At 43.6% G+C, this 14,380-nt stretch overlaps 1 protein-coding gene across 2 annotated transcripts in view; it reads left to right on the forward strand.

Annotated features, from left to right (window-relative positions):
- The window catches only part of PTPN3 (protein tyrosine phosphatase non-receptor type 3), a 206,214-nt gene that overhangs the window by 79,089 nt on the left and 112,745 nt on the right, over nucleotides 1–14,380 (forward strand). For both annotated transcript variants that reach the window (XM_065398552.1, XM_065398553.1), the window contains exon 11: nucleotides 7,378–7,550. In XM_065398552.1, coding sequence (XP_065254624.1) covers nucleotides 7,378–7,550 — 173 coding nt within the window. The remainder of the gene's footprint in view (nucleotides 1–7,377; nucleotides 7,551–14,380) is intronic.

The raw sequence follows: 14,380 nt of genomic DNA on the forward strand, positions 1-14,380 counted from the left end.
ATGCAGATGAGCCACTCTATAGCTGAGTGTCTCTAGAGGGGGGCATGGAGGGAGGAGACAGCACTGCAGGACACACAATGTTGGGCACTGCTGCCTTCCATTCTCTCAGATACCTTCTTTTCTCCATGGGACTCAAAGATGAAAAATGGTAGGGGATGCATTATGGGGAAAAAACGGCAACTGAAAGATCTGGGGATAAAGCGGATAATGAGTGCCTTCCGTAGTTCAGTAATTATACAATAGTGTCTAAATTGGCAAAATTGGATGGTATACATGGAGATAGTTAAAATTATTGAAGTCAGAATACATTGCTCACTACAAGATTTCTTTATAAGGTATTTTTCTTGTAAACCAGTGGTAGTATGCGCTCATATTGTGGCAAAAAAACAATACTGCAGTTGATAATAGATTCTAATTAGTATATTTTGATCTAACTGCTTCCTCTAAGTCAATGGAGAAACTAGTCAATCTTTTTTTTTTGGAGGGGAGGGGGGAGGGCAGGTGGGAAGCTAATTAGTTAGACTATAACATGATAAAATATAGATACCCGTACTTAGTAATGTGTAGTCTGAATACTTTTGAAGATATTTGCATGTGTGGATTCTGTTTTAGTGAAAAATAAACAAGCATTTTTTTAACTAAGGCTGTAAATTTTCCCATGTCATTATGATTATAGTTAAATTTGGGAGTGTCCTCCACCTGCTCCCAAAATATTAAAGGAGACAGATATGGACATCATCTTGTAATTTCTGTAATCTTAATCCTGATCAAATATAAAGTGAAATGACAGCTGTTATCCTGGAAAAGTTGTCTCAGTCTCATTATTAAGTGAAAAATCTTCAGGGGCTCTCAAACACCCTTCTCTTTGGGGAAACAAATAGGGGAAAAAACTGGTGATTTAATGTAGCATTCTGTCTGACTTTGGGCTGTTTAGAAAGGGGGATGACTGTAGTGTTTTAAGAAAAAAAAAAAAAGATAAGGTTGAATAATGCACTCGTGTGGCTGAGTGACCCCAGGTAGGTCGCTGCAGAATGGCAGAACAGCAGGTAGTACAAGGAAGGAAACTTTCTCATGCCCGGGGAGGTGGTGTTCTCCTTATTTTTAAATTGGACGGTGGTGGTGGTGGAGATCTTGTACAGAGTGTCAGAGGCTATGGGGAGGCATTCTGTGCTTGTAAGGCCTCTAATAAAGAAATGTGGATATGGTGGGCCTCTGCATACCAAGTGGGACACATAAGTGTGGTTGGCACACCACTTCAGGGGGCGCACAGGGCTCCCAAATGTAGCTGCTTTATTTTTGGGAGAAGGAGAGGGGAGAGTCAAAGCCTACCAAAGATGGATGTCCAATAATTTACAAACTATTTCTACTAATTAATTCTACAATTGCTACTAATATATTAATTATTTGCAAATATTTATCAATGGTTTATGCAAATAAATTTCAACTTGTGGTTGGTTGCCAACTGTTCACTTATTCACTCTGAATAATTTGTGGTGAGTGATAGATCACTGAAGTCACAAAGTATTATTTCTGTTCCCTGATTGGATGACTGAAATTCCAAATAATGAACAGCGGATTCTCTGTTAACTTATGAATATTCTTGTCTGCATATGAATACTAGCATACATATGAATAGCAGCAATTCCCAAAACAGTCATGTGAACAAAATCCCCTTTATGTCAATGTTTACAAACAGCGAATAATAAAATAAATGAATGTGGTCAAACTGAGCAACCAGTTGGCACTTGAACAAATGCATTTTTTAGTATTTAATCAGCTCTAGAAGTAGATATAACTTTAAACATATTTGTTCGCTACATAAAGAGTTCTTTACTACTGTCAAAAAAGTTAGTTTACACATTCATGAGAGCTACATCGACTTTGAAAAGGGCAGTGTTCTCAAAGTTCATTCTGTCGAGAAGCTGTTTATCTTGTTGAAAAATGACAGTCTGAAAGCTGTGATTTATAACTATCCACATCTCTTAAGTCATCATTTCCTTGTGTTTCATAACAATACACAATGATCATAGTAATGCAAATGGCATCACACTTAAAGAACCACAAGACCTTAAGGAAAATAGGACCAGCTGTGTAACCTTTGTCTTCCTTTGTTTATATGACAAAGCAAACCAGGTGCACTGTTAAGTCTCCTCTACAGATGTATCCATCGTTGTCAAATATATATGTAGGTCACAAGTGAAGAGGGATATAAAGCAGCCAATTCTGCATCCCAGTGATATGGATTGCTCTCCTGCTAATCTGTCTCTTAATGAGAGGGTATGCTTACCTTGAAAACCCTGTTTTTCCAATGCAGATGGGACAATTAGGCTGCCATTGGCCTTCTCCAGAATTTCAGGCAGCTCAGGTGGGCTTTGAGGGGAGGTGGCTGAGTATATTTTAGTCTTCGGATTTATCAACCCTCCACTTCAGAGTTCAGAAGCAAAGGGTTAAATAAGACTGAGAGGAAAGACAGGAGATTGGGAAGAGGAGGAAAGACCAAGATGGATGGGGAAAGCACAGCAAGGAGTAGATTCCACAAACCACCTAAGGCTTAATGAGTAAGGTTTCTTTATGGATCATGATGTTGCTACATCATCTCAGGCTTTTGTGTGCCATTGCAATATTTAGATGGATGGTATTTCTTGAAAATCTGGAGAAGGTGCTCAAAGGCCATGAACAGGTGCTCATTTAAGACATTTTTATGTACTTCAAGCCTGTTGATTCATGACTCATCTTAATCCCGAGTCGTCCTCCTTTTTCCTTTTCAATACTTTTTCTCTTCTTACTCTTTGTGTGTGACTTCCCATGCCAGCTGTTCTGGAGAAACAGCTATTCATCAATTCTTTCCTCCTCACTCTTTGCTGATCAGCTGTTCAGCAGGGAATATCTAACACTGCTGATTCTATTGAAGAACTGATCAGAGGATGGGGAAGGAATTGATTAATCATATAGTGACCATGGGCGGCGAGTCCTATGGGCCCGTGGTGCCTGGGCACCAGGAATGTTTGGGGCCAGGTCTCTCCCTCGGGCCCGCCTTCCGCCCCTCCCCCCGCCATTTAAAACAGCCCGGGGCTCCCACTCACCACTGGTAGTGCAGCGGAGCTGAGCGGCTTCCTCCCTGCTTGCTCCACGTGGCTGCTGGCCCCTCCCTGCAGCCACTGGGCGGGGTGGGTCTGTGTCCCGCCCCAAGTGCCCCTGCAGCCAATGAGAAGCTGTGGGGGCAGTGCCTGGGGGTAGCAGCACATGGAGACTCCCGGCCTGCCCTGCCTAGGAGCTTCAGGTAAGCGCTGCACCCCCCTCCCCCCCAGAGCCTGCACTCCCCCTTCGGCCCCCAAACTCCCTCCCAGAGCCTGCACCTCCTCCCTCTGCACCACCTCCCATCCCCAAGCTCCCTCCAAGAGCCTGCACCCAAACTCATCCCAGCGCCTGCACCCCCACCCCTTGCCCAAGCCCAGAGCCTGCACTCAGCACCCAAATTCCATCCCAGAGCCTGCACCCCAGACCCCCTCCCCCACCCAAACTCCTTCCCAGAGCCCAACCTCTCACCCATCCTGCACCCCAATCCCCTGTCCCAGCCCATGGCCTGCACCCCAGATCACCTCTCCCCACCCAAACTCCCTCCCAGAGCCTTAGGCAGGTGGGGGTGGAGTTTGGGGGGGGGGCAGGTTCTGGGCACCACCAAAATTTCTACAAACCTGCCACCCCTGATAGTAACTGATGCTACTAAAGCCCAACTATGACATTTGGGTTTAGTGGAAGGTGTAAGATGTAAGGCTGGGAGTAGAAGCCATGCTTGCTTACTAGTAAAAATTTTAAATGCTTCAAAAAAGTGAAAAGTTTTTATCAAACTTGTTGGTTGCTTACTGAACACTAGCCAAGGTAGCTATATTTTTATATACATTAAAATTTAACTTATTTGCTATTTTGTAAACAACACATCTGCAAATCTTCTCTAATTGTTAGAGGCATCACTTGATTAATCAGATTACTGACTGCTGGGTGTGTGTAGGTTTTGGAATTACAGGGTACTCCCCATTAGCTCCTGGGAGCCCGCAGTTACTTTCATTGCCCCAGCACTCAGTCCACAAACCTTTCTAATTAACACTACGGTCCTCACAAATTGTGAACTATTGAAATCCAAGGGTGCTAGAGTCTGATCTTGCAAAGGGATCAGAAACATAGACCCCTACATCCACTGTAGTTCCTTTGACTTAGTAAGATTCTGCATGGGTTTAATGGTCAGTGACTGTGGATCCCTTTGAAGGATTATGCTGTTGGTGAGCAAACAGGGTCGGCTCCAGGCACCAGCCTGGCAAGCAGGTGCTTGGGGCGGCTGCTCTGGAGAGGGGTGGCACGTCCAGCTATTCGGCGGCAATTCGGCGGACGGTCTCTCACTCCCGCTCGGAGCAAAGGACCTCCCGCCGAATTGCCGCCGCAGAACACGATTGCGGCTTTTGGGGGGGGGGGGGCGGCTGCTTGGGGCGGCCAAAACCCTGGAGCCGGCCCTGTGAGCAAAAAGTCTTTTTTTCCATTAAACATTTTTTTCATTCATTAATAATTTTTAAAAAGTTGACTGGATCATCCTCAAGCCTTCCAAAATGAGATAAGAGCAAGCATCTGAATTTTTTCAGCACACAAAGGGAGCTTTTCAAAGTGATCAGTGACTACAAATGTTTTCTCTTGTCCAGCAAAAATTAAAGTAGGAAATACTAGGTAAATTTTATCCCTTGCCTTTAAACCATGCATTTTTAGCATAAAGTTAAACTGAAATGTTCAAGTTAACAAATTCTTATGGCTAAAAATTAGTATTACAGCTGGACAAAATTGTTTGCAACTTTTCCCTGCATTGGTCTTCTTTTGAACAAGTATGTCAATTTAATCATTTTTAACCAATATTGCAGGTGAGCCATCAGCAGGGTGCTAAGAAATGCCAGTTGCTATTAAATCTTTTTTTACTATATACTTTTTATACATAGCAAAAAATTCCCTCCAAACCTTCACAACACTTATGTTTAAAAGTGTAAGCACTCTAATAGAAATATCCATGATCACCAAATACTGTTTTAGTTCCAGTATGATTGACCAACGTTTAAAAACAAGTACATTATTCTTTTCTTGTATAAACAGATCCATATTAAATGTTTTAAAATATATCTGAGGAAAGATGCATGTTAGATTGACTGTGAAACAGATTACCATTTAAAATGTCCACATACAGAGTGCCAAATCCTGCTCACCTTTCTCATGGAGATGTCCTGATAGGTTTGCATAAGTATGGTTTGTTATGAGTAAAGTGATCAGATGTAATCAGAGTGATTAAAGTATGTGGTATTTAACAAGTAGTAGTTGTGAAATGTTGGCTCTCTGTATGTGTTTTAGCTGCTAGGTGATGTTTTAATAATTAGGGTCTACCCCAGTTATGAACTCAATTGTTCGAAAGTGGGTGAAAGGTGCCAATAAAATGTCAGAATAATTTATAATAAAAAATGCTGATAGAAGAAGGTACAAAAGGGAAATAAAAAGATTAGATTAGTCCAAACAAAAGTGTCTACTGATACCGCCCAAGGACTGTGTAAAGATTGTGACTGTAAACAAAAGATAGAATTGGAAATTAATGGACCAAAACTGGTGTGTGGGAAATTAGGCCTAATTTGTGGACAAAATAATGGCGCTATGAGCTTTTCCAGCCATCACCCCTTTAGGGGGTCCTTAAAAGAGACTTTGGGGGAAATTATGACACTAGGTGGGATGGGTGAACTGGAAGAGTGAGCTTTACCATCATGAATTCCACCCCGACCATCTGCTGGGACCGAGGGATCCACCATGAAACTATTGGTCCTTTATTGTCCTGATTGCAAAAGGCATTGTGACCAGACTGGGTCAAAGAGAGGGAACTGAAGACATCCTCTACCAGCCTTGGCTGAGTCCTAACAGCACCTGGAATGTGAGATTTGAGTTCCTGCTGTCAGTCTCACCGTTGTGTGTCCTTTTCCTTCCCCCGCCTCTTTTCTTTCTCTCTCTCTCTCTCTCTTTTGTCTTGCATTTAATAAGAGTCTGGCTTAGCCAGCCAAGACTGCATCTTTTGCAGAACTGCTGAGAACCTGTGATCAGAGAGGCAGCTAAAAGCAACATGTTAAACAGCCTGAAGCTGGTGTAAGATTGCTAGGTTTCAAAGTGGCTGATAAGACTGTGTGTTGTGCCTGTGTTTCTCTGGAAGCAAGGTTGCAAGTAAGAGGCAGCACCAGAGAAAACTGCATTTTCTATCTTTGGTATTCTTTTTTATCCCTTTCTCTGTGTATTGGTCTTATTTTGCCTTCGGAAAAGCAGCATCAAGCTTAAACAACAACAGCATCTCCAGCCCATCTCAATTATTTCTCTTTTCCCCAAAAAGGACAGTTATTGCCATCTTTAATACCATCTAGTCTAAAAGGCTATTAAATGGGGGGTGGGAGTTTCCTTATAAAATCTTTCTACACCTAAAGGGAAAGGGAACAAGAGAATTGTTAAAACGAAAACCTTGTTTAATACTTTATATTTTAAGGGCTTTAATTGTTTTTTCATTTTTTTTGTATCTTTAATAAAAAATCTAAAAGATTTTTTTAGTGGTGGATTGTTGCCATGGAACTAAGCAGACCAAGGTCTCTGTACACAAAACCTTGAAACTTGTTAACTGTTTAGTTTTGTGCAATGACAGGGTTATGTTAGCAGCTCTGACTCTCTGGACCTATTTATTTCATTGAAATTAACGCAACAGTGATATGGTGGTGATAGCCTTGTTTACAGTGGTCAGTACCATGGTCAGTGCTGTAAACTTCTGTAGTGTGCTTTTTGGGAGGTCTCTATATCTTAAGTAGTTCCATCACAAGTAATTTAAGAACTGTTTTGAGTCTGATTTGGGTTATTTCTAAACAGATCTTCTGTTAGAATGTACTCCACATTGAATTTCTGTTTTTCCCTAAACAACGTAGGCATATAAAACTCAAGTAAAAGATTTTTTTTCTTTAGTTTTGGAAGGATCATTGTATGAAGATCTGATATCTTAACTGACATCTGAGCAGTCCGATAACTTAAGCAGATTCCACAGTTTTGTCAATGATATTTAAATTCGTAAAGTGTGGTCAGAAAAGTGATTGTAACATGTCTTTGACATTTCAGATTGGTTTTTCATCAATGAGTGTTTTACCACTTGAAAATAGTTTATGGAGCCATCAATTTTATTTTTTTCTGTTGATTCTTTGCACTTACTGATGACTTATCAGTTTAAAATTACTTTTAGTTGTAAATTGCCTGTTAGCTTTACTTGATTTTTAAATCTTTCTCTTAATATTGTCAATCTGCATATTCTATACTGATACATAACGTGTTTTATTATTACAGAATGAATCCAGAGAACATATAGTTGCCTTCAACATGCTAAATTACAGAGCATGCAAAAATCTATGGAAATCTTGTGTAGAGCATCACACGTTTTTTCAGACAAAGTCGTCACTACCTCATGAAAGAAAGATATTGTCCCATTATTGGACCTTTGGTTCTAGAAACCCAACAAAGTGAGTACAGTGCCTAAAGACATGACTTTCTATTTAATTTAAAAAATCATTTTCAAGTCTTGTACACACTTTCTACACAAAGTTGAAAGCTCAGGACTGTAGTTCATGAGTTGAATCCTGTTTCCAGTGCTATCATATATTTCGTATGTAAGTCACTGAACCGCACTGTGTGTGTTTCCCCAACTATAAAATAAAGAGAAACTTAATTCCTCACAGGACAGTTCTTGAAGTTTTGTTGTTTGCAGAGCATTTTGAGATCTCCAGGTAGAAGCAGGCATAGAATTGTAGCATGGTATCCTTATTATGGAACCTCATTTTATAGAAATATTTCATGACATTAAATTAAAAAGAAAAAAAAAAAGTTCTTTGTTTGGATTTAAACCTGGTTCACCAGTATGGTTTAAAACCCACATAGTTCAACCTTGTACAAAGGTATAAGAGAACCAGAAAGTAAAAGTGACATGAAACTAATGACAAAATATTTTTGCGAAGCGGACTTGTCTGTTTTCCTTTTCTAAGTTGAGAGAAATAAGCAGTTTTAAAGATCAAAAATTTACATTTACTTTTAATAGTCTCAGTTTACGTTAATAACAGAGGTAAGGAACCTTTTTTGCAATATTGTTATTTTTAACATTCATAAGAAAAAAGAGTAGACAGAAAAATACACTAACGAATCCTGCATAATTCAAAATTGGTTTGAGTTTAAAACTGAAATCTGTATCATGCTCTACATTAAATGGATAGTATTTTCAAAAATCTATTTTCAATTAATCTTTTATAATACATTAGGATTTACTCTAATATTTGGATGCTATTACCAAAGGAATTAGTGTTTTCAAATTATTAGGAAATAAGTATAGCTGGAAGAGTTTTTTGTTCAAAAAAAGCAATGCAATGCAGAACATATTTAAGCATTTGGAACTTTGGTAGGTCAGGAGCTCCTGCAAAACAAGCTCTTCTAAATTCGGTATAACTATGGAAAGATGGGAAGTTTCAACTCTCTGTAGTAAGTGAGCAGCAGGACCTGCTGGCTGCTAATTTTCTGAAGAAATGAATGAAAGTCTTCTGGAATCTCTCCTGCCTCCCATAATTTTCCAAAGATAATAGCTAGAGGCTCAGATACCTCCTCTATTAGCTCCTTGAGTATTCTAGGATGCATTTCATCAGGCCCTGGTGACTTGCAGGCATCTAACTTTTCTAAGTGATTTTTAACTTGTTTTTTTGTTTTTTATTTTATCTTCTAAACCTACCCCCTTCCCATTAGCATTCACTAGGTTAGGCATTCCTTCAGACTTCTCGGTGAAGACAGAAACAAAGAAGACATTAAGCATCTCTGCCATTTCCAAGTTCCCTGATACTGTTTCTCCCTCCTCACTGAGCAGTGGGCCTACCCTGTCCTTAGTGTTCCTCTTGCGTCTAATGTATTGATAAAGTCTTCTTGTTTCCCTTTATTCCTGTAGCTAGTTTGAGCTCATTTTGTGCCTTTGCCTTTCTAATCTTGCCCCTGCATTCCTGTGTTGTTTGCCTATATTCATCCTTTGTCATTTGTCCTAGTTTCCATTTTTTATATGACTCCTTTTTATTTTTTAGATCATGCAAGATCTCGTGGTTAAGCCAAGGTGGTCTTTTGCCACATTTTCTATCTTTCCTACCCAGTGGAATAGCTTGCTTTTGGACCCCTAATAGTGCCCCTTTGAAAAACTGCCAACTCTCCTCAGTTGTTTTTCCCCTCAGTCTTGATTCCCATGGGACCTTACCTATCAGCTCTCTGAGCTTACCAAAATCCACTTTCCTGAAATCCATTGTCTCTATTTTGCTGTACTCCCTTCTACCCTTCCTTAGAATTGTGAACTCTATGTTCTTCTTCGAGAGATGTCCCCGTGGGTGCTCCACTCCAGGTGTTGGTGCATCCCTGCGCCTTTGCTCGGAGATTTTTTGCAGCAGTACTCGTAGCGGCCACGCATGCGCAGAGGCTGCCCCCCGCTGTGAGTCTAGGTTAATAGTACGCATGCGTGGCCGGTCTCCTCAGTTCCTTCTCTACCATCCCCGGCCTGAGACGGAGCTCAGCAGACTCGTTAGGGAATCCCTCACTCTTGCTACAATTACCCTTCTAGTAGTTAGTTTGTTGTCAGTTCTTTGTTAGTGTAGTTAATTACCTCTTTTATCTGTTACCAAAAAAAAAAGTTTTTTCTGTCAGCCGTAGCCGCTTCAGCCATGCCTGGCTCCACAGGCTTCAAGCGCTGTTCTACATGTAAGGAGGCTATCCCGCTATCAGATGGCCACTCAAAGTGTATAAAATGTTTGGGGGAAGCCCACATTCCCCAAAATTGTGCCCACTGCAGTACACTCAGTTCCAGGGCACGGAAGGACAGGGAGCTTAGACTTAAACTGCTCCTCCTGCAAAAGTCTATCGGGTCAGTTTCAGACCCAGGCACTGAATCCGGCTCCGCTGCCCGCCACAGCCCCCCCGCCTCAAAAAAACTGAAAAAATCTACAAAGAAAGGACAGCCTTCTTCACCAAAGAAGGTTATGAGGCACAAGATTTCTTCAGGCAGATCAACGGTCTCCCTGCCTGTGTTTCCTCGCCTCAGCAACTTTGATGAGCCGGGCTCCTCAGGAACCGCGCGAAAGCCGCCTGAGGCTGCGGCGGCGGCGCGAGGCTCCGGTGCCGAGGCTCCAGGCTTTCAGTTGCCTGCCTCTCTTATGGCACCCTGATCCCCTGCAGGCTGATGTTGCTCGCCCGGCACCGACCGCGGCACCGACAACCGCAGAGCAGACTGACAGGGAGATCACAAGCAAAACCCCTGCTCAGAGGAATGTTCCCGCACGGCAACCTCCCCCTGCACAGCTTTCACCTCGCGCAGGAGCCTCACCATTTCAATTTACTCAGACAGCAGATCTTTTGGTATCACCTATCCTGCAGTCTCCCCTGATGAATGCCTGTTTTTCTCCAATGCCTGAGTCAGGATCTGAACAGTCTTCCTCCAGTGAGGAGGAAACTGATCCACAGGAAGTTTTTTCTCCATATCAAGACTCCCACTCCCAGACCCCAGTCAATAGAGGTTATAAGAAAACTACCTCATCTTATTCTCAGGATCCTGCCCCCTGGGGGGTGAACCCCTGGATGGCACCACCTATGCCCTACCCACCACCATGGCAATATTGGACACCATGGGCATCGTACCCTCGAGAATACGTGTGCTACGGCAATTCGACCAGGCGCAACACCGGTCTAGCGCCACCACCTGACGAATCTGCCAGTGACACAAGACACCTGGCAGCACAGTCACACTTCCAGGATCAACCTAGCCCTGCTCCTATTCCAGCAGAGCCAGAGGTAACGCCTGAAGAAGGCTTACTTCCCCTTCCTCCAATACCGTCGGATGACTACGCAAAATTCCAAGATCTCTTTAAAAGAGTTGACAGTGACTTGAGAATTAACTTGGAGGAAGTCACTGAACAACAGCATGAGCTAACGGACATCCTACAGCCCTCTTCTTCCTCTAGGGTGGCATTACCAATCAACGTAGCCCTTTTAGAACGCGCTAAGTCCATCTGGCAGACTCCAGCTACAAGCCTACCTACCTGTAAACAAGCGGACAGGAAGTACTTTATCCCTTCAAAGGGTTCTGAATTCCTTTTTACCCACCCGGCGCCAAACTCATTGGTAGTAGACGCCGCGAACCAAAGGGCCAAACAACAGTATTCCCGTTCTACCCCAGCCAACAAGGACAGTAAACGCTTGGACCTCTTTGGTCGTAAAGTATACGCATCCTCGACCCTACAATTTTGTATAGCTAATTATACTGCAGTCCTTGCAAAATATGATCACAAAAACTATAATAAATTCATGGATTTTATTGACGACATTCCAGAACAGAAGAAACAACAATTCACAGCTCTGGTTTCCGAGGGACAAATCATATCACGTACCGCTCTTCAAGCGATGTAGCCAACACTGCAGCGAGATCGACTGCCACAGCAGTGGTCATGCGACGGGGTTCATGGCTCTCCTCCTCTTTCTTTCCTCGAGAAGTTCAGAGCACCATTGAAGATCTTCCCTTTGACGGTGACAAACTTTTTGCTTCTACCACGAACGACGTGCTTCATTCAATGAAGGACTCAAGGGCAACCCTCCGGTCTTTAGGTCTCCAGACACCTATGACCAGAAGACAGCAATATAGATACCAACCGTACCAATGTCCACGCTATCCCGCATTTACACAACACTCCCATAGACCACCGGAGCAACAACAACAACGTCAAAGACCAAGATTCCAGTGTTGTCGTCCCAATTCTGCAGGTGCGCCTCAACCCCCTCCAACTAATAGGCAGATTTGAAGCCTTGGTCGAGGGTTTACAAAACAGCGTTCCTACTTCAGCCAACACACCTATCTTTGGACACCGCCTACGACCATTCTCCCACCAATGGAAGAACATTACCTCCGACAAGTGGGTCATAGAGGTAGTTACAATTGGATACGCCATCCCCTTCCTCTCCTCGCCTCCCACCCACCCACCCACCATCCCCGTCCCTCTTCAGGGACCCCTCTCACGAGCAGCCACTCCTCCAAGAAGTGCAACATCTCCTTCATCTGGGAGCGGTAGAAATTGTGCCAGAACGACACAAAGGGAAGGGTTTTTACTCCCATTATTTTTTAACAGAAAAGAAAAACGGGGGATGGCGACCAATCCTCGACCTCAGGCGGCTCAACAAATTTGTCAAAAAGCAAAAGTTCAAGATGGTTACCCTCACCACCATAATCCCAGCGCTGGAGCAGTGCGATTGGTTTTCTGCCCTTGACCTACAAGACGCCTATTTTCATGTGACTATACACCCGGCCCACAGACGATTCCTACGTTTTACTCTTGGCTCAACCCATTTTCAATACAGGTTTCTCCCCTTCGGACAGTCCACGGCCCCCCGTGTTTTTCCAAGATCCTAGCCGTAGTTACTGCCTACCTCAGAAAACAAGGGGTCGTAATATTTCCTTACCTAGACGGTTGCCTCCTCTAAGCTTCAACATTCGACGAAGCTCTCCGATCCACACGGCTTACCGTCAATTGTTTCCTATCTCTAGGCCTGCAAATAAACAAAAACAAATCCACACCCCACCCAGCATCTGGAGTTCATAGGAGCATACCTCGACTCCCGGACGGGATTGGCATCTCTCCCAACCGACCGCTTCAACTCCATAAGCCAACTGGCCACAAAAATTCGCAACAGTCCCCAGGTGACTGTCCGAGACTGCCTACAAATACTAGGTCACATGGCCTCGTGCGCTTTTGTCGTCCAGAATGCACGCCTCTACATGAGGTGCTTCCAAGCGTGGTTGGCCACGGTTTACAGACCCAATATGCACTCTCTAAACAAGACTCTCTCCATACCTGTCCGAGTCAAAGATTCTCTACACTGGTGGACAGTTCATTCCAACCTCTGCTCTGAGTCCCCTTTCTTCAGCAGGCTCCATCCCTCATACTGACCACCGATGCATCTCTGACAGGCTGGGGTGCACACATGTCTCACCACACAGTACAGGGGCTATGGTCTTCAACCGAGACCTCCCTGCACATAAATGTCCTAGAACTTCGAGCTATTTGCAATGCGTGCCGTCACTTCCTGCCACTAATCAAGAATCATCACGTACGCATAATGACAGACAACATTGCATGCATGTTTTATGTAAACAGGCAGGGAGGAGCTCGATCCCATTCGCTGTGCACAGAGGCTATGAAGCTCTGGAATTGGTACATTGCGAACAACATCCGGGTATCGGCTGCCTATCTTCCTGGAGTAATGAACACCACAGCGGATGAACTAAGCAGACGCTTCCCATGGGACCACGAGTGGGAGATAGACGAGAAAACCATTCACAACGTATTCCGCACTTGGGGTTACCCAACTATAGACCTTTTTGCAACTACAAAAAACAAGAAATGCCCCAATTTTTGCTCCAGAGCAGGACTGGGCAAACATTCCCTGGGAGATGCATTCATGATCCCATGGCACCGAAACTTACTCTATGCGTTTCCCCCGATACCGGTTCTCAACAGGGTCCTGATAAAAATACGAACAGACCGGGCCAAGGTGATCCTAATTGCCCCGTCGTGGCCCAGACAACCGTGGTTTCTGTTCCTCACCAGAATGTCAATTCAACCACCAATCTCCTTGCTTCTCATCCCGAACCTCCTATCACAACAACACGGCCGCTTTCTCCACCCCAACCTGTCCATGCTTCACCTCAAAGCCTGGTTCCTACATGGTTTTCCCAAAGCGAACTAGATTGCTCTGAACAAGTTCAAAGGGTGCTCCTACATAGCAGAACACAATCTACTCGCACCACCTATCTACGAAAGTGGGAACGATTCACACATTGGTGTTCAGCTAAACAACTTTGTCCCACGTCGGTATCTCTTTCGCTCATACTTGACTATCTATTGGACCTTAAGCAATCCGGCCTTTCTTACAGCTCCATCAGGGTCCATTTAGCTGCTATTACAACTTTTCACGACAAAATTGATGACACTTCTGTCTTTGCTCATCCTATCACCAAGCGTTTCCAAACCCTATACCCAGACATTAAACCACCTACCACCCCGTGGGACCTTCATCTAGTACTATCTTGCCTAACTCAACAACCATTTGAACCCCTAGCCACGTGCTCCCTTTTACACCTTTCGATGAAAACAGCATTTTTAGTGGCAATTACCTCTGCCAGACGGGCAGGAGAAATAGCAGCTCTTATGGCAGACCCACCATATACGCTATTTTTCAAAGACAAGGTTACCCTCAGATTACACCCCAAATTTCTTCCAGAGGTGCACTCGTC

The sequence above is a fragment of the Emys orbicularis genome, chromosome 2 (genome assembly GCF_028017835.1).
Source record: "Emys orbicularis isolate rEmyOrb1 chromosome 2, rEmyOrb1.hap1, whole genome shotgun sequence".
Classification (NCBI taxonomy): domain Eukaryota; kingdom Metazoa; phylum Chordata; order Testudines; family Emydidae; genus Emys; species Emys orbicularis.